General features: G+C 50.3%; 2 protein-coding genes across 2 annotated transcripts; both read left to right on the forward strand.

The window, feature by feature from the left end:
- The first annotated feature begins 3,886 nt into the window (after nt 1-3,886).
- On the forward strand, nt 3,887-14,887 carry LOC149365520 (uncharacterized). Its single transcript, XM_089568784.1, has 9 exons — nt 3,887-3,938; nt 4,643-4,972; nt 6,867-7,228; nt 8,429-8,588; nt 9,425-9,654; nt 10,377-10,538; nt 11,309-11,647; nt 13,435-13,636; nt 14,554-14,887. The coding sequence occupies exons 1-9, from the start codon at nt 3,894-3,896 to the stop codon at nt 14,668-14,670; spliced, it is 1,947 nt and encodes a 648-aa protein (XP_089424910.1). The 5' UTR covers nt 3,887-3,893; the 3' UTR covers nt 14,671-14,887.
- Nucleotides 14,888-20,316: 5,429 nt separating this feature from the next.
- Nucleotides 20,317-23,134, forward strand: LOC149365521 (uncharacterized). The gene has a single exon (XM_089543402.1). It carries the CDS (start codon nt 20,641-20,643, stop codon nt 22,948-22,950), a length of 2,310 nt encoding a protein of 769 aa, XP_089399528.1. The 5' UTR covers nt 20,317-20,640; the 3' UTR covers nt 22,951-23,134.
- Nucleotides 23,135-23,368: the final 234 nt, after the last annotated feature.

The following is a 23,368-nucleotide window of genomic DNA, read 5'->3' on the forward strand; positions in this document are numbered from 1 at the left end:
TGCTGCAGCATCTGCATAAAACAGAACGAATTATGATCTGTGGAGCGGCTGTCACATATCGCTGTCATTTGTAACCACTGCAAGGTGGCATCAAAATCGCACGTGACAGTTTGGGACCACTGCACCAAAACAACTGTTGCGTAGCAGAACTCCATACCTTGTTATTGAGAGAACTCGTGCCCGCAAGCTGAATACGATACGGAGGTGGCAAATATGAGTGGTTATGACAGGTTATAAATGGTCATGACAGGTGGTTATGACAAGTGGTTATGACAGTGGCCGTTGCCTGGCCGACAGGGGCTGAATGTTGCAACGCTTTAAACGGTAACCGCGCACTATGCGAAAGCTGCAGAAATTCTGGTCAAATCATAAAAGTAAATCATCCAAACTTGATATTGAAAAAGCAAGACTATTGTATGCCATCTGCGCGTAAAATTCCAGCGCGAAAGCGCATGGCTTAAGCGAGAGAAGCATTTGCGGTGCGCGTAAACATGGTCGGCTCTCGCGAGCAAGAAAAGCGATAGAGCCATGTGCCGAAGGAAAAGAACATGAAAAATCAGACTACAAAGCTTCGTGACAATATAACTCGAAATAAACATGACTTACCTGCTTACTCATCGGCTATGTCCGCGGTGCCTTCGACAGAGAAAACTACAACCCCCAATGAGAACTAAACTACAACCCGCCTATCTGAGGATGTAAACGCAAGAACTGATGCGCACTAGTCTGAAATGCTTATGCCACCTGTGTATTGAAATTGAAGCCAAAAAAGGTCACTTCCGCTTGGAGCGCTGCGAGCGTTATCCCTCTTGGTTGCCTCGAGCCTCGAGGGCGGAGGCGAGGTTTTAGCCATGGCGCAAAGCGAACGCTGCGTTGTGCAGTGGCTAGTGAACTCGCATTACGCAGAACAGTAGGCTTGGGTTCCCGCTAATTGAACTTTTTCTCTCTTACATTGAATCATATTGTGTCTGAATGCAGAAAAACCGTGATCAAGAAAAAGAGACAACAGAAACCGAAACCGAAATTTGTGCAGTTGCTTAGCTGTTGGTGTGAACTTCACATTTTTAGCGTACCTTCGGGATGCGAGCTCCATGCCACGCAGCGCACCATGCCCGACGATCATGGAGGAAAGAAAACTTTCTTCCTCCATGCCGACGATACACTCCAAGCTCTGATCGGCGTCGTAGTAAGGCAAATATGCCCTACAAGAAGTACTGGGAATTGTTTCGTTCAGCTTGTAGTATGCCAGCCCACCGGAGCCCGTCAAGCAGAGGTAGGTACGCTGTCATTGAACGAAGCTTTCGTCTGCGGGCTGCTTGTGGTGTTTTCTCTTTCAGCTTGTCAAACTGGAAAATTAAACCTTAAATGGATCAATCACAGTGGAGCTCAAATCCCAGAGGCTATGCTGGAAGTGAAGTTCGCGGCAGCAGCGAGGCGGCACTGAACAAATTTCGGCTGGCTCTTTTGATTTTGCATGGCTTCTCTGCATTCAAAAAGTATAATTTAAGGTTAAATAAAAAATGAAATGCAAAACCAGCGGGAATCGAACCTTCGTCTTCTGTGTGTGAAGAGATTTCACTCACCGCTACTCTGTCTGAAGAGGCACCTAAGGAAAGATAACGCTCTCAGCGCCCCAAGCGGAAATGGCTATTTTTGGCTTCAATGAAAGAGGTACTGAGGTACTGTCCCTAGCAATACTTGATTGTCAGAAGTCTAAAAGCGTGCGCCATAGAATGCTTTGCTCAATTAAACTAATGAATTGTTCGTGCTCATATTTCGCACATAAATGGAATTTTGCCGGCAGAATTGTTCTTTGCTATATTTGTTGGGGTACTTGCCAGAATCAACCAAAAAAAGTCGGACATTCGCATCACTTTCGGTGACGACGAAGCCAAATAAAACACCGTTATCCCCAATGGTTATCCAAACTCCACTGGACGTCCCATGGACGTCTAAAACGTTCACAGGACATCCAGGGGAATTTTAGTGCCCACAGAGATCTCGGCGATTGCACTGGTGGCGGCATCTCGTTTGTCGGCCGTGTAGATTCGGCAAAGTGTGTGTTTCGGGGTGGGGGGGGGGGGGGGGGGGGAGTTGCGGAAGATTTGAAGACGCTTTTCAACCCCCCTTACATCCCCCCCCCCCCCCACCCCCCAAGTTCCGCAAAAATTTAAACCCGAAAACGAAGGGCCCTAAGTATATCATGTACTAGGCGATAGATACCACAGCTGCTCGTCCGTGTGTGCATATTTGCTCAAATGCTGCCGTGATTTCTTAGGCGTGAGCTTTACAATGGCGTTATCCGTTAATAGTGTGATCCGGTTAGCAGGAACTGAAGTGCCATCATTCACACTTTACCACGTGATCATTTACAGCACATCCTCTCAAACCGCGGTTTGCACGGCGGCCATCAAGTACGTAGCGTGGCGTTACATTAAATAAGCGCCAACGAGCCGCCGCGCGCGGTGGCTCAGTGGTTATGGTGCTCGACTATTGACCTGAAAGACGCGGGTTCGAACCCGGCCGCGGCGGTCGAATTTCGATGGAGGTGATGGTGTCTCTCATAGCTTGAGTCGCTTTGTGACGTTAAACCCCATAAACCAACTAAATGGGCGCCAACAGCATTGGATAAACATTTCTGCAGGCAGGCAGGCAGGCTGCCACACATTTGTTGATGCTAGCACACATCGCCATTTGTGGACATAATTTCACCGCAGGTCACACCTGTACAGAAGTGCAGCAGATAGAAAAGTGCAACCCTACACGAAAAATTTTTTGACAAAGGCAGTTCACAGGGATGTGCGAATTATACTTCGGATTCTTCGTTTTCTGGTACAACCCGATTTTTGCGCCCCGGACATATTCCTGAAAAATCGGGTGAAACCAGACTTTCCCCCGATTTCCGGAACAGCTGTGCCCGCGGAACTACTCTGCCCAGACTCTAACTTATCCACATTCTTTACTGTCAGTAATTATTAATTAGCAAAGAAGCGTCAAATTCCGGAATATTTGGACAACTCAGATTTTTCCAGCCCGAAACAAAGCCCTAATAGTTACCCTCCGATTAAAAAAAGATCGATTAAATTATTACACTTTGTAAGTTTAACCCGAAAAAAAAACGAATTTCGAAATGTTTCCACGAAAAACCAGATTCCTCTCCTATTATGAAGATGAAAAGTCGCGCTCGATTTTTACCCCCGAATTCGAAAAACTACAAAACCCGTGCGCCTGCCAGTGTACGTTAAAGATATTCACGCGGCCGAAATTATACCGGAGCCCTCCACTACGGCCCGTCTTCCTTCCTGTCTTTCAGTCCTTCCTTTATCCCTTCCCTTACGGCGCGGTTCAGGTGTCCACCGAGATATGAAACAGATACTGCGCCATTTCTTTTCCCAAAAAACCCATTTTCCAAAACCCGAAAACCAAGAACCCGGAAACACAGTACGTATGGGACCGCTTTCACAGTAGCATCGATTCTGATTAGCACGACATTACCTAATTTTTTTCCCCCTACGATGCTCCTTAACCTTTCTATAGTTGTTTCTGTTGATTCAGTTGTTGTTGTTATTGTTGTTAGCCTTTGAAAAGTTGTCACATACCCACACTGGGGGATCGGCCAAGAATCAGGAGGCAAAGGTTGGTATTCACCTGTACATAATAAAGGCAAAAGAAAAGCATACGGGAGAGCAACACCGGGGGAGTCTACCACAAGGAGATCAGGGAGTGAAAAAAAAAATGAGTTTGGATTGAAGAGAAAGAGCGAAAAATTAATAAGTGATTAATTCAAAATGCAAAATATTTTAAGCTTTTATATTCTGTCTTCCTCTCGATCCTCTAATCGTGCGTCCCCGGGGCACGTTTTACAACGATTGCGGGGAATAGAAGAAGAAGAAATGACCAAGCCGATGTTCGACGCAAGCTCCGCGGATCCTCTTCAGGTATGTTGCGTAACTTCGGTTGAAATCCCTGTATTTCACTAACATTCTCTCTTGCTCTCTTTCTCGTGTACTCGGGTTGAAACCACGTTGTATAATGGATCTTCTCAGACCAGCTTCTTCACCCCGAGCTCATGGCCTTTCCCGCCGGTCGCGATACTTCTTTCGAGTAGGCGAAATTCCGAAGAATTCTGAACACTTATAAGAAACTCTGACAAGTCTCCAACCAAAAATTTTTTTATATTTAAAGCCGAACGTTTCGAAGCCGGCTCGCCTCCTTCTTTAGAGGTGACTGGAGCCGGTGGCTATCGCCTTTAAGTATTACAAGTTAATCAAGCCCAACCTTACAGGCAGTCCTGCCGATATGTTTAATTTTCAGTCTATTCTGAGCCCTGTATCAAGCCTCATTGAATTCAAGGTGTGATACGTGGCTGACCTGTTCGCAATAACGGGGTCTTAGATGTTTCCTACTGGCCTCGAAGCTTCTCCCTGAGCTTTGCAACCACACCGCGGCGGCAAGGCGGCACATCCCTCTACTTGAAGAGGGATTGCCGCAGTTCCGGACTGCAGGCATACAGGTCGCAATCACTGGTCAGAGGGCCTCCTTTGAGGCCCATTTGACGCTTCCTTCTCCTGTTGCATCCGACGACAGTACGTCCCTCTCTATTTCACATCGCGAGCCGCCATTTCGGTGCTTGCCTTGACAGCATCAGGAGGAGCACCAGAACGTGGCCATCCGCGACGACTTCTCGGTGCCAACTGCGGCCGCGGTATGGTGTGTCGGCGCCCTGGTCGGGGCCGCCGTGGGTCTGCTGGCATTCATGGCGTTCGCGTTCGTGAGGGGAAGCGAACCCGTGACCTCGCTGCCGCTGCCCCCGCCCGAAGGCGACGACGGCAGCGTCTGCTACTCGCCCGGCTGCCTGGCCACGGCGGACTTCTTCCGCGACTCGCTCAACCCGCTGGTGGAGCCGTGCCGCAACTTCGACGACCATGTGTGCGGCCGCTTTAGTGGACCCGGGGGCAGCATCGTGGACAGGGTACGCGGAAAGTTCGAAAAGCGCTATGCGGGGTGCGAAAGGAATAACTCCTTTCACCCCAGCGTGGCTCGAAAAAAATCAAGGGACGTTCACGCAATGTGGCACGTGGGTTATGCTGTGTGAGGAGATAATCAGGAAAAGGGTCACCGTCCCGTGTAAGACGTTTAATGGGCCCCCATGAATCACAATTAACAGGTCATGCGACTTATGGATGCGACCCAGTTTGACTCATTATTATCATCCACGACCATGTTGGTCATCGATCACGAGACGCAAGAGCCAGTGTCATATCATAGTGACAACGATCGGTGAGATGACCGATGATGACGTCACCGACAATGGTCACGTGACGATGAAATGATTTCGTGCGAGCGATGTGACTTCCACCCAAAACTCCTCTAACAGCTGAAGCTGTAAAAATATATTCCACTTGCTCTGGAGCTCAGTGTGCGGACATATGATATCGAGAGTTGCACTACTTTCTGCAATGAGAGAGAAAAGCTTTCGCCTGCGCCCGCCATTTGTAACTCTCTTGTGACGTCACAGTGTGGGTGCAGGCGTAGAATGTTTAACCGCACCAGTTACGACACTGCCGAAAAAAAATCCATGTATAAACTATCCCAAAATTTGGAGATGCCGGTAAACGTTTACAGAACGACAGCTGAATTAGGAACTATCCCCAGTGTAAGCGGCATTGCCATTGTATATAAGCTGAATGAAAATCTCACTTCCGCGCGAGGGTCAATTATCCAGTTTAATCTCGATGTTTCGACGCTGAATGAAGCCGAAAATTTGTTTTAAAGCTCGAATCCAGGAGGAGCCCAACGCGTGGTGTATATGTGACGACGAGTTCACGTAATGAGGGCAGTCACACATTCCAGACACCACCTGCTTTTTCACCCTTCCATCGTTGTAGCGTGATTTGGCGGTGTACGTTGTAGGAGACGACTTCTTGGCACTATACAACGTAGTTGCGAACAAAAAACTGAACTTTGTAAACATACTCGTCAGATAGGCCGCGCAGACAGCTAGGTTTAAAATGGCTGGTCGTGTACCACCCCTAACGCATCGCAGGTCAAAGCACTACCCGGTAGTGTTTTAATCGGAAAATAATGACGTGCTACGAAAGTTTTTGGCGACATTGGAGAACGCCCTCCTTATTACTGACAAAAGTAGGGCGTACATCTTTCGCGTTGAAAAGCACTTCGGTCGGTTCTCTATACAACAGCTAGATCCCCGTTCGCGCATAGAGCCCGTTCCGCGATCCGGGCCACCGTAAAGTCCATATTCAATAGACATTGCACTAGGAACAGGAAGTGCAACAAAAAAAGAGCACTGCAGTAAGCAGGTGCTTCACTTCTTGGACCACTGTGAGTGAGCTCCTATTTAAAAGAATAGTGAAAGAATAGAATATTCATAGTGAGTCGCCTTGGGACATTAAACTCTAATAAACCAAACCAAACCTATTCGAAAGACGGCGCAGTAGGAACAGAAAGGGCACACAAGAAGCGCCCATTAAAAAAGTGGGAAAAACGGCATTTCTCAAACGCACTGTGCGCAAAAGTTGATCTTCGAAACACACGCGCGCTAGAAATAGGAAGGGCACCGGAGACCAGCTGGTCGAACGAGCTCGCTGGGAAGCAGAAGCCTTTGTCGCCCAGGACCACGGGTTCCGACAAAGAAGACTTCGAGCATCTACACCTTCCTTTAGATCAATAAAGGTTTTTCAATATCAATCAATCAATCAATCAATCAATCAATCAATCAATCAATCAATCATACTCAAACAGGATGTGCTAGAACACTTAGTGCACTTCTTGTCTTCCGTCCTCTCCCAGTGTGCCACGTTTACAAGGCACGTAACCAACACACGATTACACTCTTGTACACGCAGGAGTTCATGTTCTCCTACCTGAAGCTGGCACTTACCGCGGAGCAATACGCGCTCACTCCTGGTGACGGCGCACGCCACAAGGCCGCTACTCTTCTACGGGACTGCATGGCCATCAGGGGCTCGAGGAGGTCGCAGCACGCCGTCCTGCGGCGGCTGATGGAGAGGCTAAACCTCTTCCTGTACGACCCGCCTCCAGGCGCGCCGACGGCGGCCGACGACGTGCTAGCGCTGCACGTTGAGTTGGCCTACGTCTACGGGCTCAGCGCCCTCCTCAGGATTCGTCCTCACGCCGCACACTCGCTCGTCGTGGATTTTGGCGGCGGCGCGCTTCAGGCTGCAGTGTCCAGGAAGGCAGACATGGGGTAAGTAGGTATTTCCGGTCGAATTCGGCACTTACTGCTTACTAGTAGGGGTGTGCGAATATTCGAAGTTTTCGAATATAATTCATATATGATATTTTTAGTATTCGTATTCGATTCGAAATTCAAGTATTCGTGTTGTTCCGAATATTCGACCCGACGCGAATATTCGAATCTAGCCGAATATCCTATTGCGAGCACCGGCGTTCATTTCGGTGCGCAAGTCCTATCGACAGAGACATAACAACATCGCGGCGCCCAGAGCAATGCGTAACGTTGGGCCGTGCAGTAGCTGACTGCGCTAGTGAGCTTCTTTGTGGCTATACCTGCGCAGCTGGTATAGTCAGAGCTGTGCACGAAATACCCCGCAATACGTGCCAGTTCAGCACCAAGTGGGGGGGGGGGGGGGGGGGGGGGGGGGGCATTTTCTGTGGCTGGAGAAGTCGTTTCAGCTAGAAGGGAACTACTTCTGCCTGACCATGCCGAGCAGCCGGTTTTCCTTCACGACAACCTCTTTTATGTTCATCCCAGCAACGCGCTTTTGTGCTTATGGCAAGCTAGCCTTAATCAATGCTGTGTACTAGCCATCTTCTCAGATATTTCCGCTCTTCTAAGAATAATGTTCAGACTTTGATACTTTTTGTGCAGCCACACACACCTTTTGTGTTCATTTCATCACTGATAGTTGAACTGTTATGTTCTTGGGTGCTCAAATAATGTTTTGTAGTGGTTCAATGCGTCTGTCCTTGATTATTCGATATTCGATTCGATATTCGGAACCAAGTATTCGTATTCGATTCGTATTCGAAAAATTTGGTATTCGCACACCCCTTCTTACTAGCTCAGGACTGGCTGTCAAGAGACACACGAAAATGTGACTGATCATCGGTGGCAGCATTATGCAATAAGATGCACACGCAATGTCTTTTATTGTCATTCTCACATCCTTCTCACGAGAGGAATCTCTTCAACGAACTTTTCATTCCCTTCCCGCTACCCACGACGCCGTCCGTGAACTCACTATGGAAGTTCTGAAGGACGGGCTTCGGTCGCTGTTCCGGAACCTGTTTCCTCGACTCCCGGGCTCACTTGAAGCGACTGCATCATTCACTTGCCTCATGCTGCACGAATGAAACGAGCAGCAAATGGAAGCACTGCTGAACGAGTTCAAAGACCCCGGCTTGCCCGTCGTGCTTTTTGCAGGTACGCACTTAGCCTAATGGACGTCGCTGGTGTCGAGCGAAGCATCGAACTCGTGCAGTTGCGGTACGCGCTGTACGGCGCCATCGAGACGGCGGTTGCCAGCGCCAAGGCAGCGCATCACGCGCTGGAAATTCGACCGACGGCGAGAGCCGTCAAGGAGGTACGCGATCCAAGGGCTACGCTGGACACTGATGGTTGCTGAATCCGGGTGCCACTTTCCTTGTTGGAACATACGATGGCTGTTATCTTCTTGTTTAAGCTGTCTTTTTCGGGAAAGCTTTATCAGGCGCGTTTCCTCGGCGAAGATTATACGCATATATGCGCATTCTTTTCTGAATAGGCGGTCTACCATCTCTCACTTCCTCTACCGCCAGTTCCTCAGTTGTCCGTCAATTGTACCGCCAGTTGTCAGTTCTTCTACCGCAGTCTTTAATCCAACTTTTTCACACGGGCGCTTTGCGCATGCGCGCCTCTCCTCCTCCACTGGTTGAATATTGCCAGCTCCTATACAGTGCAGCGATGTGCAAAACAGCCCAGTTTCGTTTCTGAACCGCTTCTGCATATGAGACCAGTGCTCTCCCGCCGCCTTCTCGGTAGCCTTTATGCTGCCGATAACAGCCCCCCCCCCCCCCCCCCCGTCCCCCCTCTTGGTACACGGCATGTGCACGGTTTTCAATCATTTTTCGCCCATTCCCCCGGAGGGCGCTACATCTCGTGAAAAAAAGCGATGCTGCGGTTGGTGCTGTTCACGGTCTAAGAATGGTGCTGTTGCTGAAATGGTAGAGAGACCCTATACTTCTCTGTTACAGTAAAGTTCCCTTCGTGCCGCAGAACTGTACAGTGTAGTCAACCCTGCTCTCAGGAGTGCTGTTCGTATACCGTGGAACGCCAGGCCGCCGTCGGCTCTGTTAAAGTGCCGTCCGTACCGTGCAACGGTAGAGTTCCATCGGCAGTGTTCTCCAGCGCTTCCGCGCAATTTATTCTTTGTGGTCGCAGGTGAAAGACCTAGCGTTTACAGGCGTCAGTCAAACTGCCTTTGGCGACGCGGTCGAGGCGAAGACTCCGTACAGTCGGAACGCCAGCGTGTATGAGTCGCCGCTGCTCAGGACCGTGCTGGAGTTCGTGTGGAAGCAAATGGCTGTCCCCACGCTGTTCCTATGGACCAGCTGGCACGTGCTGGACGAACTCGCCCCATTCGTCGAGCCCGCTCTTGCCGAGCCCCCTAGGTACGCCGCTTCTTGTCTTAGAAACGAAAAACATTTAGACTGATTTCCTCCCACTATGCTCGCTTAATTTGCATCCAATTCACTCCAACTGCTCATTGTTGGCTCGCAGTCATGGTAATTAGGCGGCATACGCTATACTGACTATACTAAAGCTTTCTATACTGTCGATTACGGGAGCCGTTTGGTAGTCGGTAGGATGACTTACGAAGGCTGTCGCCCTGGGTCGTTTCTTCCGTCAACGTTCGACTTAGGTTTGTTCACACGCAAGCGAAAATGCTAACGATTCCTGCCGCCGCGGCGCCAAAACCTGTTTTTGAGTCGTCGCGACATCACGTGAGCAGCAAGGTTCCAACAAGTTGGAAATTTTCGCTGCGACGCGCCGCTCAATCGCTTCCATGTGAACCAGTCTTAAGAGCGGAGAACCTACCCTGAGGTAATAAACACGGATAAAAAATATCTAAGGTGCCATATTTGGCCTTTGCAGATATATCCTCGCGGCGATAACGTAGGGCAGAAGGAATACGGAATATGAAAAAGGAATACAGGCGCTGATGTCACACCTCGGACGCTTTGCTAAAAGCGTCGAGGCTAGCGACACGAACAAAACACTTCGACAGTTCGCGTACACGTACACGGAGTTCAGCCTTTAATCGCTGCGTCCAACGGTGCGATTCAGGGTCCCTTAAAGGAATTGCGCGTACGTTTTCTCACCCAACCGCTAGGTCGCCCAATGTCCAGACGTTCATCTTCAGCTGCGTGCGCATGGTCGCGCACGTCATGGAACCGGCGCTGGCTGCCATAGCCCACCTGTCGCACATCACGGACAAAACTCGAGCTGAGGCCTCCGCCATGACGAATGCGATCGCCGATTGCCTCAACAAAAAGTGAGAGCACGCCACTTGATCGTGCACATGTCTTTTTTCTAATCTTCTTGGTTACCTCTGACTGATATTACAACGAGACATTGCTATCATTTGTGGAGATAAAACACATATACCAAACAGAGTAGAGACATAAGCGGTCAAACTTCTTTTTCGTCTCTAAAAGAGTATAGATATCGAATCTTTGCTTGCGTGTTTTGCTTCATTAAAATCATATTTTAGACGTTAGTATACGCCTACAGTTCATGATTCCCGCGCTAAAATTCATTATTATAGTTCTTGATGCTACTTGGCTTCGTTTCTGTTTCAACAACAGAGTTATGGCTGTGACATGTAAGGTGAGTTTAGGTCACGTGCAGCGCTCCAAGAGCTGTAATGACAATGAACGACAGATCAGAGCTCATATTGCAGTTTTAGAGCGTTAGCTTTAGCATGCACTCGGCAATTTCGACGATCTTTCTATGAAGCCTGTTTGGCCTTGAAGCAATATAGGGGGCCACACAGGTCACGTGACCTTGTGACGTACGTCTCCACAACCTGCCCACCGGATTGTGAGCAGCTGTAGCAGGTGGCGGTTGAATTATTCTCGCGTGAGCTATTCGCCACCTCGGGTCGCCACCGCGGAGCCCGTCTTCACGCTATCACCGTCTTTCATCCTCCGCTGTGGTGCTCGTTCGATCGGTTACGCCGAGGGACGACGGCGACGCCTCTCAATGCAGGAACGGGAGCTTAGGAGCTGCACTCTAAAATTTGTTTCTCTTGCCCCTTTAAAGACGTTGGCTGTCGAGGTTCGAGACACCGCCCCGGCTGGTCGTCGGCCTGCCCGCGTACGCCGATACCGCCGAGCGTTTGGACGCCTTCTACGCGTCCTTCCCGAAGCCCCGAGGCCGGTTCCTCGCCGACTGGCTGGCTTCTGTGGGTGCCTGGAAGGAGCGCGTGTCGCCGTCAGACGTGCACTTCGACCCGCTCGACGCGGACGTGGAGGTGGCCACCGACGGCACGGTCATGGTCCCGGCAGCACTGTTCACAGTGCCCTTCTATGCGCCGGATGGGCCCGTGGCGGCAAACGTAGGGGGCCTCGGCCACCTCATCGCAAGGCGTCTTGTTCAGAGGTATGTGCATAATTAAGTCCCTTAGATATTAAAAATCTTCTATTTCTTTTCTTTTTTTTTCATTGTTTGATCTTTGCTTGGTTTTATGCTCATGCTTGTGTCAGTAGAGGATGTTTAATTTCCTCGTGTTTCTTTTGTCCATAGCTGCTACGCCCTTAGACTGGATATTAGCTAGTCATGTGGTCATTTGAAAATTTTTGCTTCAAATTCATTATAAAGCTGTACATATCTGGGAACACATTTTACATTAATTTATCTTCTTTCATAGTTACGGTATATGTCGCTTTCACAAGCTGTCTGACGCTCTATCGCTTACGGCAGCAATACAGCAGGAATCTACAGAGTGTATACTTGAAAACGATGCGCAATAGAAGATGGAACTAAGTACAAAGCATCTGGACGCCTCTCCGGCGCTGTATTTATTCGCTCCGTAATGAACAGAAGTTTACAAGTATTCTTCATGAAAGTATGTGTTAGCTGATGTATACCTTGCTGGTACTCACGTATGGAGCAGAAATTCGGAAGCTAACGAAAAGGCAATAAATTAAATTGTGGACAGCATAATGAGCTATGAAAATGAAAATGATAAGGACATCATTGGGATGCAGCAGAGAGAAGAATGGGCCCGGGAACAAAACACGAGTTATTAACATCCCAGCTGAAATCAAGAATAGGAAATGAACATCTGCAGAGCATATAATGCGAAGGCAAGAACCAAGGGTCCGTTAACTAACCTCGCAACGGACACAACTCTTTTTTTCTGAAACGGCACCAAAATGGTTACTCAATGTTCGCTCTGTCATCTGTTGGCGAACAAAAAAAAAATCCTTTGGGCGAGAGGAGAGGCCATTACTACACATTGTTTGAAGCCGGATGTGAGGGCTCTCTCTCGCTTGTTGGTCAGCGTCTTAAATCCGCTTGCGCATGAGCAGCAGGTGATCTCGCGTCGCGATGGGCCACCAGCAGCTGTTACATGCGTCAACGATGCAGACGACCCCGCTGTGCCACGGATCAATGAATACCAGTAGCCTTGCAAAAACACGTGACTTCCGGCACACTTTTTGACATACAGCTTAAACCGGAGTGCCAGAAAACACACGTCATGGACTCGTCATGAGCCACGCAGAAATGAATTTTATGACGAGCCTGTCTCGTCCAACTCCGCTATAGGGTTGAAGGCAGCAAAGAGTACCAGAGAGTGAGGTGGGCAGACGAGATTAGGAACTTTGCGGGGATAAGCTAGCTGGCGCAGGAGAGATCAGCAGTATAGTCGGTCGTTTGTCCCAAAGCGAACGTGAATTTTCGACCGATGATGATGACAGTGGTGGCGGTGTTGATAGCTGCAGTGTGGGCGCTGGGTTTTCGTTTCCCTTGCAACAGTGCATGCTCGAAGTATGTACACTGAGATGACCTCAGAGACAAAACATAAGAAAAATAATGTGCCCTGTTAATCTATGGTTTGATGAGGCTAATTCGTCAGCGAGAAGCTGTTATAAAGTTCTTCGCTTGGTACTAGCTTGTTTTGACTATATATAGCGGGACCTCAGCATTAGACGACCAATGTGTATAGTGATAGTAAATCCAAGAGGCTTCACGCATTGCTTTTATTACTATTCTGATTCGACTTCTTCATTTCCTTCTTCTTACTCTTCCTTATTTCTTTTCTCATGATGAGACTGATATTACACTGACTATTATCCCGGATGGTGTTCCTTCAGTACTGTTAAAACAACCGGAATGCGCTGCGGTGGCTTCAGATGGCCGCCATTTTAACCGACGTGGTCCAGGTACCTGACGGACAGTGCCGACATCCCCGCCGAATGTCGAGCGCCGGCAGGTTCGCCGTCCGACAGCGTGGTCGAAAACGTCCTGGCGTACGACTGCGTCCAGTCGGCGCTGATCGCGGTCAACGCGAGCGATGGTCCCCGCTTGCCCCGTCTGCCCTCGCTAAGCCCGCACCGGATGCTCTACACAGTCGGTTGTCTCAAGGTGAGCGTTTGTTTCATTTAACAATCCTGCCCCGCTGCGACCACGGCTCGCGCACCTGAGACGATCTGTGACCTACGACGCAAGGTGTCACGTGTTCTATTTATGCAAGCTCCGGTAACTCTTGAGCACAGGTCGCGATGGAAGAAAGCGCATGTGACTGAACACCCTCAGTGATCCCATTCCCGGCAGTTGTGTACGTCTGCCCACGACTCAAGTAGTCTAGCATTGTCAGATTTGTGACCAAGTCGCTGCAGAGCGACTAACTGCTGAGCAGCTGTAGACATGAGGCTGAAGGAGTTTTCTGTGTCGAAATCGTTCTATATGGCGGTGGCGCACCGACTACAAAATATATGTGATGCAAGTGGGTGGTTTTAAAAGATGCGGTGGTGGCGAATATCGCTTTATCCCCTATTCGGCATTACAAAACGCAAAACGAGGTGTTCGCCGTTGAATAGCTTGGTGCTGTCGCCATTATTACAGCTAAAAAATATGTATATATTTTTTAATGCTCCATGCCTTCAAAGTCATTAGAAGCCAAGATATTTCGGCAAGGGTGTAAATAGAGTTCTATTCTATTTTCGTTTTGCTTTTAGCGCGTTTCGTTTTCATGTCCAGCATTTTTTAATGATTTAAACAGCAACGATCATCGGATTAATTTCCGCCTTTCCTGTTTTAATCTCTGTTCATGACTCTGATTTTATCGCTTGTACAGCCCTCTATGACGCAGATTCTCTCTATACAGCAACTGTTATCGACCATCACGAATAAATATGTACCGAAGTTTCCGAATAAATTTCTACCCGTTACAATATCATTTGTTATTCAGTGCTTTGCCCTGTATCTATAGCTTTTTGCACCGTCCCAGCGCTGTTAAGATGCGTCGAATAAAAATTTCCCGCGGCTGTTTTTCACTGCAGGACTGCACCACAGAAGGCGGCAGACCCGGAGGCTGCCACGTCCCCTTCCGGCGGCTGAAGGCATTCGACGAGGCCTTTTCGTGCGCTTCAGTCGAGCCGCTGTGTTTGCTCGCTTAACCTGCTTCACACCGTCGAATTATTCTGCAGTACGATGAACTAAGATAAAGCTATGCGACTGACATACCTAGCGACCAGCTTCCATGGTCACAATCCTTTCATCACAAGATTCACTGTCCTAAGGTACATCGTGAAAGAAACAAGAGTAGGAGAAAACTGTTCAGACTGAATTGCGAATATTCGGATATTGCGCACATGCTGCAACAAGGGTGTACAATAAAACAGCAAGCGTGCGAAATCATCTGACAAACGGTGTCCACAAATGTTCACACGGAGCTACAAAGATGTAGCAACTCTATCCAGGCCATTCTACAACTAAAACATAATAGTGGCGACGAAAACTGGAAGGCGTTCGCATGCAGTTTGTAAGACAAAATTTGCATCTGTTTTCGTAGAGAAATTGATACTGAAAAATTGAAGGAAACTGGATAGAATTATGCGGGGTTCGAATGAAAAGGGAGCATTCCGATATTTGCACAAGTCAAAGCACTGCACAAGTGATTTCGTTTTATGTTGCCTTCCAGGCTTCGAGCTTGTGAACTTTCAGCGCTACGTCCTGCCCAAAATATACCTAGCATTAACTGACGAGCGGGCCACAACACGTTCGTACGCGGACTGTTCGCCCTGTAATTGGCGTTCTGCACTTGACACTGCCTATAGCAGACAGCGCCTTTCACGTGTTCGCAGCGCACGCAACATTCATCCGTATGCTTCCGACATTGATAGGGTCGATCTGTCGAAAGTTGGAGAGTCTCTCTCAACCCTTCTATAGACACATTGCGCTCAACGCCCGTAAGCGCATCACACTGCAGACACCTTGGCCGTCGCCATAACCTTACGTCTTGATAAGCCACCGTTAAGCCTTACGGCATCGCCGTTAACGTCGCTGCCTGGATCGAGGCACGCGGTGCATATGGTAACCGTAAGCATATGTTAACCTCTGATGGCTGCCCGCACCTCAGTCCTGGACACGGGCCTTCGCCTTGAACCTGCGCAGACGTCGGTTTTGCAGCCGCTTCAGCAAAGGTTGTTGTAACCGTTAGGCGTTTTATCCAGAACACGGGTGTTGCCCAAGTTGCTCAGAGGTCGTTGTTGCACGCGCCCGACGGCTCCGAATTATACGCAGGCTCTTCGCCCTTCTGCCGCATGCTCCGGGAATGCGCCTCAGCCGCCCGTCCGCCACAAGACACATCCTAGTAGAAACACCGGCCGACGCTCGCTTTGTCCGTCCACAAACTCACCCTCGAAAGCCAAAACTTAAACTTAGCCAAGTTTAATCTCTCTTCCTGTCAGTCTCTTTCTTGTATTAGAGAAGGGTAAAAAGGGTCTCTATGCTCTATTTTTTCTTTACGATTAGAAAAAGTCCGCACATTTTCTGCGTGGATCATATAGACCACTGTATACATTCCACATGTTTTCCGTATAAATCATATAAGCCCCGTACAATTTATGCGGATGAATAATAGCGGGAAAGTCTGTATACATACGAACTACATGTCACCTTATGCACATCATTCGGAAAGCATCCGAAAAACAATTGGAAATAACACGGAAAGTTAGGGAAGCGAGTTAGGAATTTTCTTGTATTTTTCATTCACGAGGACAACTTATTCCAAAAGATCTACATACGCAGCACATATGAAGACCTCTTATAGTAGCTTCTTCCGGTGAGACTTTCATGCAGTTGGGGTGCACCAGATTGCACATCACTGCATGTGAAACATATTGGTAGTAACGTTTTATGCAGTCTGGGTCGGATTTGTAGAAAACTCTCAGAGAGGGTGTCCCATGTGCACAAAGCATTTTTTAAACTTCATGGCCTCCAAAAATGGGATTCTGTGCGGTACGCCAAATGAGATTATATGTGTATGATTGGAGCAGGATGGTCCGTCTCCTTCACGTCCCCATCTAAATACACCTCCGCATACCGTTGCACCACGGTGAAGTATAATGCATTCTTCGACTTGGTTTGGATTTAGTTTCCTGACCACTCTGACAACTAGCTTCACGCTAAAGCGACCAGTTACATTCCTAGAAGATATCTCCGGGACAAATCAATTCTCACAGACACTCGCACCACCTGGTGAATCAAAAGTTGTCTGACTTCGAACTGCTGAACATGCTTTTAAAGGACGCCCAATCAGATGTTGCACTGGGCTGCGACTGTTTTATTAAGCGTTAAGCTTGAACAAAATATTCCAACTCCTTGAAGAACACATTTCTATACAGCCACTAGGAACATCAACGAACCTTCGCCGCCAGCGCGCCAGTATCTGCGTGTCGTCAAGTAAGAATTAGTCTGGCTGTTTTGCCTCACCCGCCTTGTCACCCGAACCTCGCGTCACCCTACTTGTGGTTGTTTCCCAAGGTATGAAGGAACATCTGAAAAGACTGCGCTTCGAGTAAGACGAAGTGGTCATAAACACGTCGCCCAGAAAAAATCGAATATAAATTGCCCCGGTTAAACCCCTAAGTTAGTCGCGTTCAAATTTCACACAAAGGTGGAATTAGGTCGTAATTTTGATTTTATACTGCGTCTGGTTCAGGCACTGGCGTGAATCCATGAGAATTAATGGAAATTCCGCACCGTATCCGGTAACGCCGGGCCAAAAAAAAAAAGACTTTTGCAAAACCTGTACCAGCAGCGCCAGCTTTTGTCAACAACAGAATAACAAAAGCACAGCAGCGAGGAACTCGAAACAGAGTGGTCCCCAACCATTCGGGGGGACTCTGATGACAGATGTTCTCCCGTTGTAAAGGGTGTGACCGCGACATCATCATCATCACTGACCACTGTGTGCCAATAACGCATCAGTCTTTCGCTTTATACTAAAGATTGCCGCGTGGATGGACATTCTAGTGAGCCTAAAGCTAGGCGATTTTTGGCAGGCCTTTGAGAATGATACACATTAGGCCCCTCTACGCCCTCCACAAATCACAACCTACGAAGACGCGAACCGAAAAATGCGTAACGGAACTGAAATTCAGCAGTGAATGCGAGCACAATCACCAAGTGAAAATTCAGCAGTGAATGCAAGCACGATCATCATCATCATCGCCGTGTTCTTATTCACACTCGTTCTCACGTGCTGTGCGTGCTGTATCCGCACCGCTCCGAGACGCCATCTTTACCTTCCGACGACTTAGCAGTTGCGGGTGCGTTTGTCGCTTCTCCAGCAGCCAGCAATGGACCAGGACAGTCCTGCGACTACGGGTGTCAGTCGCCGCTCATCTCTCACCGAGCGCAGCCCGCCTAGCAGTTCAGGATCAGCCGGCGACGGAGAGCCGAGCTGCCCGGCCATGGCCTGGTCCCCGCAGGTGCCTCAATACGACCTGGATACAAACATCCAGCCTGCGGATCCTGCCAAAGGGGAGGACGGCAACGAATATGGTACTTCCCTGCCACTTTCTCCACTACACACGCCAAATGCAGCTGCCACCGTTCCACAAGGAGAAAATATTCAACGCCAGCTGCACTGCGATGCATCCGAGCGCCCGCGGCAGCGAAGTAAACCTTCAGTGGCGAAGTCCTTCAAACAGCGATCTTCCAGCCGCCTGCAGAGAATGGAAAGCGCCGGTACTTCAACTTCAGCTGAACCGCAAGCATCTCTTGAAAGCGAGGAGAGCACATTGCCGGTGACACCAGTAAGCGTGAAGCCTTCTACTCTCCAAGCACGTTCTACAGCTTCAGGCAAGACGCGCGGTAGATCCCCGAAAGTTGTCCCAATTCCGGCCGCGGTCTGTGGACAGCGGTCAAAAAGCCCAGATGTCGTGCGCGACAGGCCCAGGGAGAGCAGGGGCCCTCTGACGGCTCGCAGCCAAGTAAACTACGCCGGCACCGAAGACACGAAAGCAGATCATCGTAATTACGTTTCATCGAGCCAAAACATTTCGACGAGATACGGCACACGGCGATCGGGAGATGAGACCGCAGACTCGCAGCTGCTGACACCCAGAAAAGCTGCGCACGCAGATATGATCCGCACCCTTGAAACGAACATACTGCAGCCGAACTCGTCGCTGACTGGGAGATTATCGGCAAGCATTGCAATCGTTGCCAGAAGGTTTCTTCGCAGGAGCGCACCGGGTCTGTTGTCATCACTGGCTGCGAGGGGGATCCAAGACCAGAAAACGGACGTAGAGCTACCACGCCCAAAAGAAATGACAACATTGCTCTCAGAGTCCCATGACACTCCTTCCAAGCAAGCAGTGGAAGGCAAAGCGCGAGTCCCTTGGTTAGTACGTGGCAAACACGCCGAAGAACAGGCGATGCACAGAGAGCTGGAAACTGACCAGAGGCGCTTACGTCATACTAGACGTTCGTCGAAACATTGCATACAGATGAGGGCTGTCCACGAAGAGAGTGAACCGATAGCACAAGGAGACATGGGTTTGTACGCCGAGCAGACGGACACTTCGGGGACGCCGAAAGCTGCCGCGCTGAATTCGTCAGGCACGTGCTTGTCTCTTCTGGAAGGCCAAGGTGACAGTCAGCGGCATCATCGACACAACCATCCACATTTACAGGATGTGGTACCGAAAGCCCAAACTGGACGCTTCGAGGTGGTAGCGATGACCACAGTGGGCGATAGTCATCAGAGACACCGCAAAGAAAAGAGCAGGAGGTCGCATAAGAGAGGACATCGATCAGAACATGGAAGTAAGAGCTCCAAGTCTTCGAGTGGTCGGAAGCACAGCGGCAGCCGTGGCGAAGGTGAACACAGAAGCCACAGGAAATCGCGATCGTCCAAGCGTAAACGAAAAAAGGGCGGAAAGCGGGAGACGGAACCAGTTGAAGGACCGGCTAGCGATGCAGAATCGACGTTCGAGCTAAGCGGGCAGCCCTTCCGGGCCTTCGATTTCGGCATCAGTTCGATTCCTGTTACTCGTGGCACCCTACCTCGGCCAGAGTTAACGCGAACGAGCCAGACAGATCTTGCATCGAGCACGTGGCTTGCGGCGCCGGATGATCGTGCAAGTGTGGAGGTGCGTCCTCCCTCATCCCTGCAGCGAACATCAGCGCCCTCTAGGACAGACGAGAAGCGTGGAACGTCTACGGCATCCGACATTCCTGTAGGTAGACAGCCGGCTCCGCAAAGGCAGATGAAGCCTAAGGATGGAACGCTGCCAAGTCAGCGAGGAACGTTAGACACCCAGGCCGCATCCAAGGAATCTGCACCCGACCTCCGTTCAAGGAAGTCGGAAGGTTCCGGCACGCCTGAAAGATCAAGCTTGAAAGGACCAGAAACCAGCCGTACGAGAAACACAAGTAGCAGCTCCCACAGGAACAAATCAAGCGGCAGAAAAAGGCGAAGGAAACGGCACCGTGGCAGGAGCTCCCGAAGTCGATCTAGAGGAAGGCGCCATCAACATAGAAGAAGTCCCGAGGAAAGCTCCAAGAGAACTCGCACGAGCAGAAGCCGGAAACGCGAAGACACTGAAAGGAGTCCCGAGATCAGTTGCCCCGAAAGAAGACACACAGACAGTGTTGTAATAACGAGGTCCCGAGGCAAGATGAGATCAGAAAGCAGACATAGCAGGGAATCCAGAAGCAGACGTGGCAGGAAATCGCGAAGTCGCACCAGGCACTCAAGAAGCAGATCATCGGAAAGAATAGTAGGCACAAGGTCCAAGAAAAGACGTGGCAGGCGATCTAGAAGTAGACGCCGCAAAAGATCCAAAGCCAGTCGCAGCAAAGAATCTGTAAGCATTAGAAGATCATCAGCAAAAAGGAAGCAAAGGGGAGGGAGAAGGCGTCATCTGCACACAACCCGTGGAAAATCGCAACGCAGAAGAGGCCGCGGTACAAGCAGCAGGTCCCGTTCCAGCAGGTCTTCAAGACGAAGACGACACAGAAAACGCTCAAGTAGGACCTCAGGAGAAAGAAGACGCAGAAAGCGTTCTAGTAGGTCCCCTATAAAGCTCAGAAAGAAGCACGTAGACTTCGCCACGGAGGACTACGCGGAGCAAATGTCAACGACGTTTTGGTGTTTGTTGATGCTCATATGTATCGGCTCTATGCTCATAATAGTATCCTGCGCGATCACGATATACGCCATTATCAGAAAGCCGCAGCCCGCTCCTTCCCGTGAACCAGAGCCGTTAACCAAAACCACGCTTACTGATTACACCACGACTCCCAAACACTGGACCACGACAGAAGAAGACACACGGCAACCTCCAACAGTCGTTCCTACGTCAAAGCCAACCGAGTCGTATTACTGCACCACCGATTATTGCAAGCGGGAGGCGTCCTACGTGAGTGGACTCCTGAGCCATGAATCGAAACCATGTGACGACTTCTACAGGCATGTATGCGACGTTTGGATGAGCGAGCATCCAGCAGACCGCAAAACAGGATCGCTTGTTTCGCAAGATACCCTGCTCCAGGATGCCTTAACACACCAGCTGCTCGATGTTGTGAGGTCAGCGGGTGAGCAAGACATCAAGGTAGCGGCGAACCTTTACGACGCCTGCACTGACACAAGTAATTCCGCCCTCGCGTCCAAAGAGGCTATCGACGCCCTGTTTTCCCATTGGAAGATAGAGAAGTGGCCCCGAACGGATGAAGTGAAAGACGAGACTGTATGGACTTTCGCTGCTGAACTAAGTCGAGACTTTGGCGTGGCTACTGTCGTCCAACCCAGCGTAGGCATCGACCCAGAAGATCTGGCCGCAACAGTGATAGAGCTAGCCAAACCGCGTTGTCTCTGCGCCGACGCCAACGAGGAGAGTGAAAATGCACTGGAGCTCGTCAGGGAAGCAGTCCGCGAAGCGGGCATCCTACTTGGCGCTTCCTTTACTGATGAGCTTGAAGACCGCCTGCTAGCAGCATGTACTTCCATCGCCGCCGTTTGTCGCGCGACGTATGAGGACGACCGCGTCGTCGTCGTTCGTTTCAGTCAGCTGACCGAGGGGTTACGCGTGTTCCTGACTGTTCTGACGGGTGGCCGAATCCAAGAAGCCGACAACGTGGTCCTTCACTCTGCCCCGGACTTTCCACGAAAACTCGAAGACGCCCTACAGGATGTGCCGCCCTTGGACGCGTTGAACTACTTTGGCTTCCTCGCGGTCGTCCGCATGGCGCCGTTTCTACCTGGCGACCTGCACAGTCTGCGAGACCTATTCGCCGAGAGCCTGCTAGGCCACACAATCGGCAACTCCGAGGACAACACGCTCCTGTGCGCACGGCTCGTGGAGTCCGTGCTGCCCGGCTGCTTCGCAAAGGCAGCCCAGATATGGCGCCATTCCACGGGCCGGGAACTCCCAACGCGCGATTGGCTGTCCCAGCTGGAGTCCGTGTTCCTGGGGCACCTTTTGGACTTCCCCTGGATCAGTGAGCTGTCGTCACTGTTCATACGCTACCGAGTCAAGCGGCATACCGTGACCCAACTCGGCCCGTCTGCCAGCCATAGGCAAGAAGCCTGCGCCCCAATAGACACGCAAAGAGCCGACAGCGCGGTCCAGTTCTTCGCAGACATTTCCCGAAATCAGCAAGCTCGGAAGTTGCAGATGCTGCACAGCGATGGCACGCTACTCAGTCGAGAAGCCGCGGGCTCGGAATTTTCCACGCAAGCATCGATCCGACGCCCCCTGCAGGTCATCCACGTGCCGGCGGCCCTGTTCAACACGTCCGTGCCCATCAACAGCTCGTCCTTCGTACTCCACCTGGCGCGCGTTGCCGTCCGCTTCTACCGAGCTATGGTGCAGTTCCTGCACGAGGACCCGTACGAGCGAGACATTTCGATGAGCTTCACAGAAGAGAGTCGGCGCAGGCTGTCCGTTTTGCTGAGCTGCTTCGACGAAGACGCCAAGTCCACCCTCACCGCAATGTCTGCTTCGCCAACGAGCGAGGCCGTGGCAAGTGCGCGCAGGGATTTTCTCGGCCGCACGTCCGCCCTGATCCTGGCAGCGAAGGCCTTCGAAGAGCTCCTTCCCATCCGGCGAATCTGGAAGCTTGACCTGCGGCTTGCTGGCCTCGAAGAGCTCTCTGCCATGCAGCTGTTCTTCATCTACTTCGCGCTAGACAACTGCGAGTCAGCAGACCCAACTCTCCACAGGTCGTTCATGGTTCCCGAATACAAGGTGAACGTCCCCCTTAGGCACATTCAAGAATTCGCCAAAGCTTTCGGCTGCAGTGCCCAGGATAATATGGTGTCAGAAGTGTACGGCTGCTACACCATGGTGCACCGTGGCCGGCAGCGACGAATTAGTGCACCGGCGCAGGACCAACGAGCTCGTGGTCAGTACTTGTCTTCGACCACGACAGTGCACCAATGACAAGTAGCGGACCACCTATTAGATCGCGGTCCTATCCTTCCATACGTTTTGACGCTAATAGCCAGTTCTGTGGGAACGGGAGGTCCTAGAACTCGGGTACAGCCTGTCTCGGGACCTTTTCATCACACCGTGACCAGTTTCACATTTTACACATTACACGTTCTTCCCTACATAAATCTGCGGCCTTCTCTTCGAGCACTCTTGGTGAAAAACGATGGGTTCGATTGCGTTTTAATACAAATCCGATCCTGTTCAATAATTAATGACAGTAGGTTTCGCCCACCTTCTCAAACACAATTTATCGTCATTCCCAGCATCTTGGTGAACCGTGAATTAGACTTCGAATTTCGTATGCCGGTTTGAAGATGGTGCCTGTAGTGCACCGTTGAGGATCATCGGCGCAAGCTGAACGACTGTT

This window comes from Amblyomma mixtum, chromosome 1, assembly GCF_055824585.1.
Source record: "Amblyomma mixtum isolate Tamu chromosome 1, ASM5582458v1, whole genome shotgun sequence".
In the NCBI taxonomy this organism is placed as follows: Eukaryota; Metazoa; Arthropoda; class Arachnida; order Ixodida; family Ixodidae; genus Amblyomma; species Amblyomma mixtum.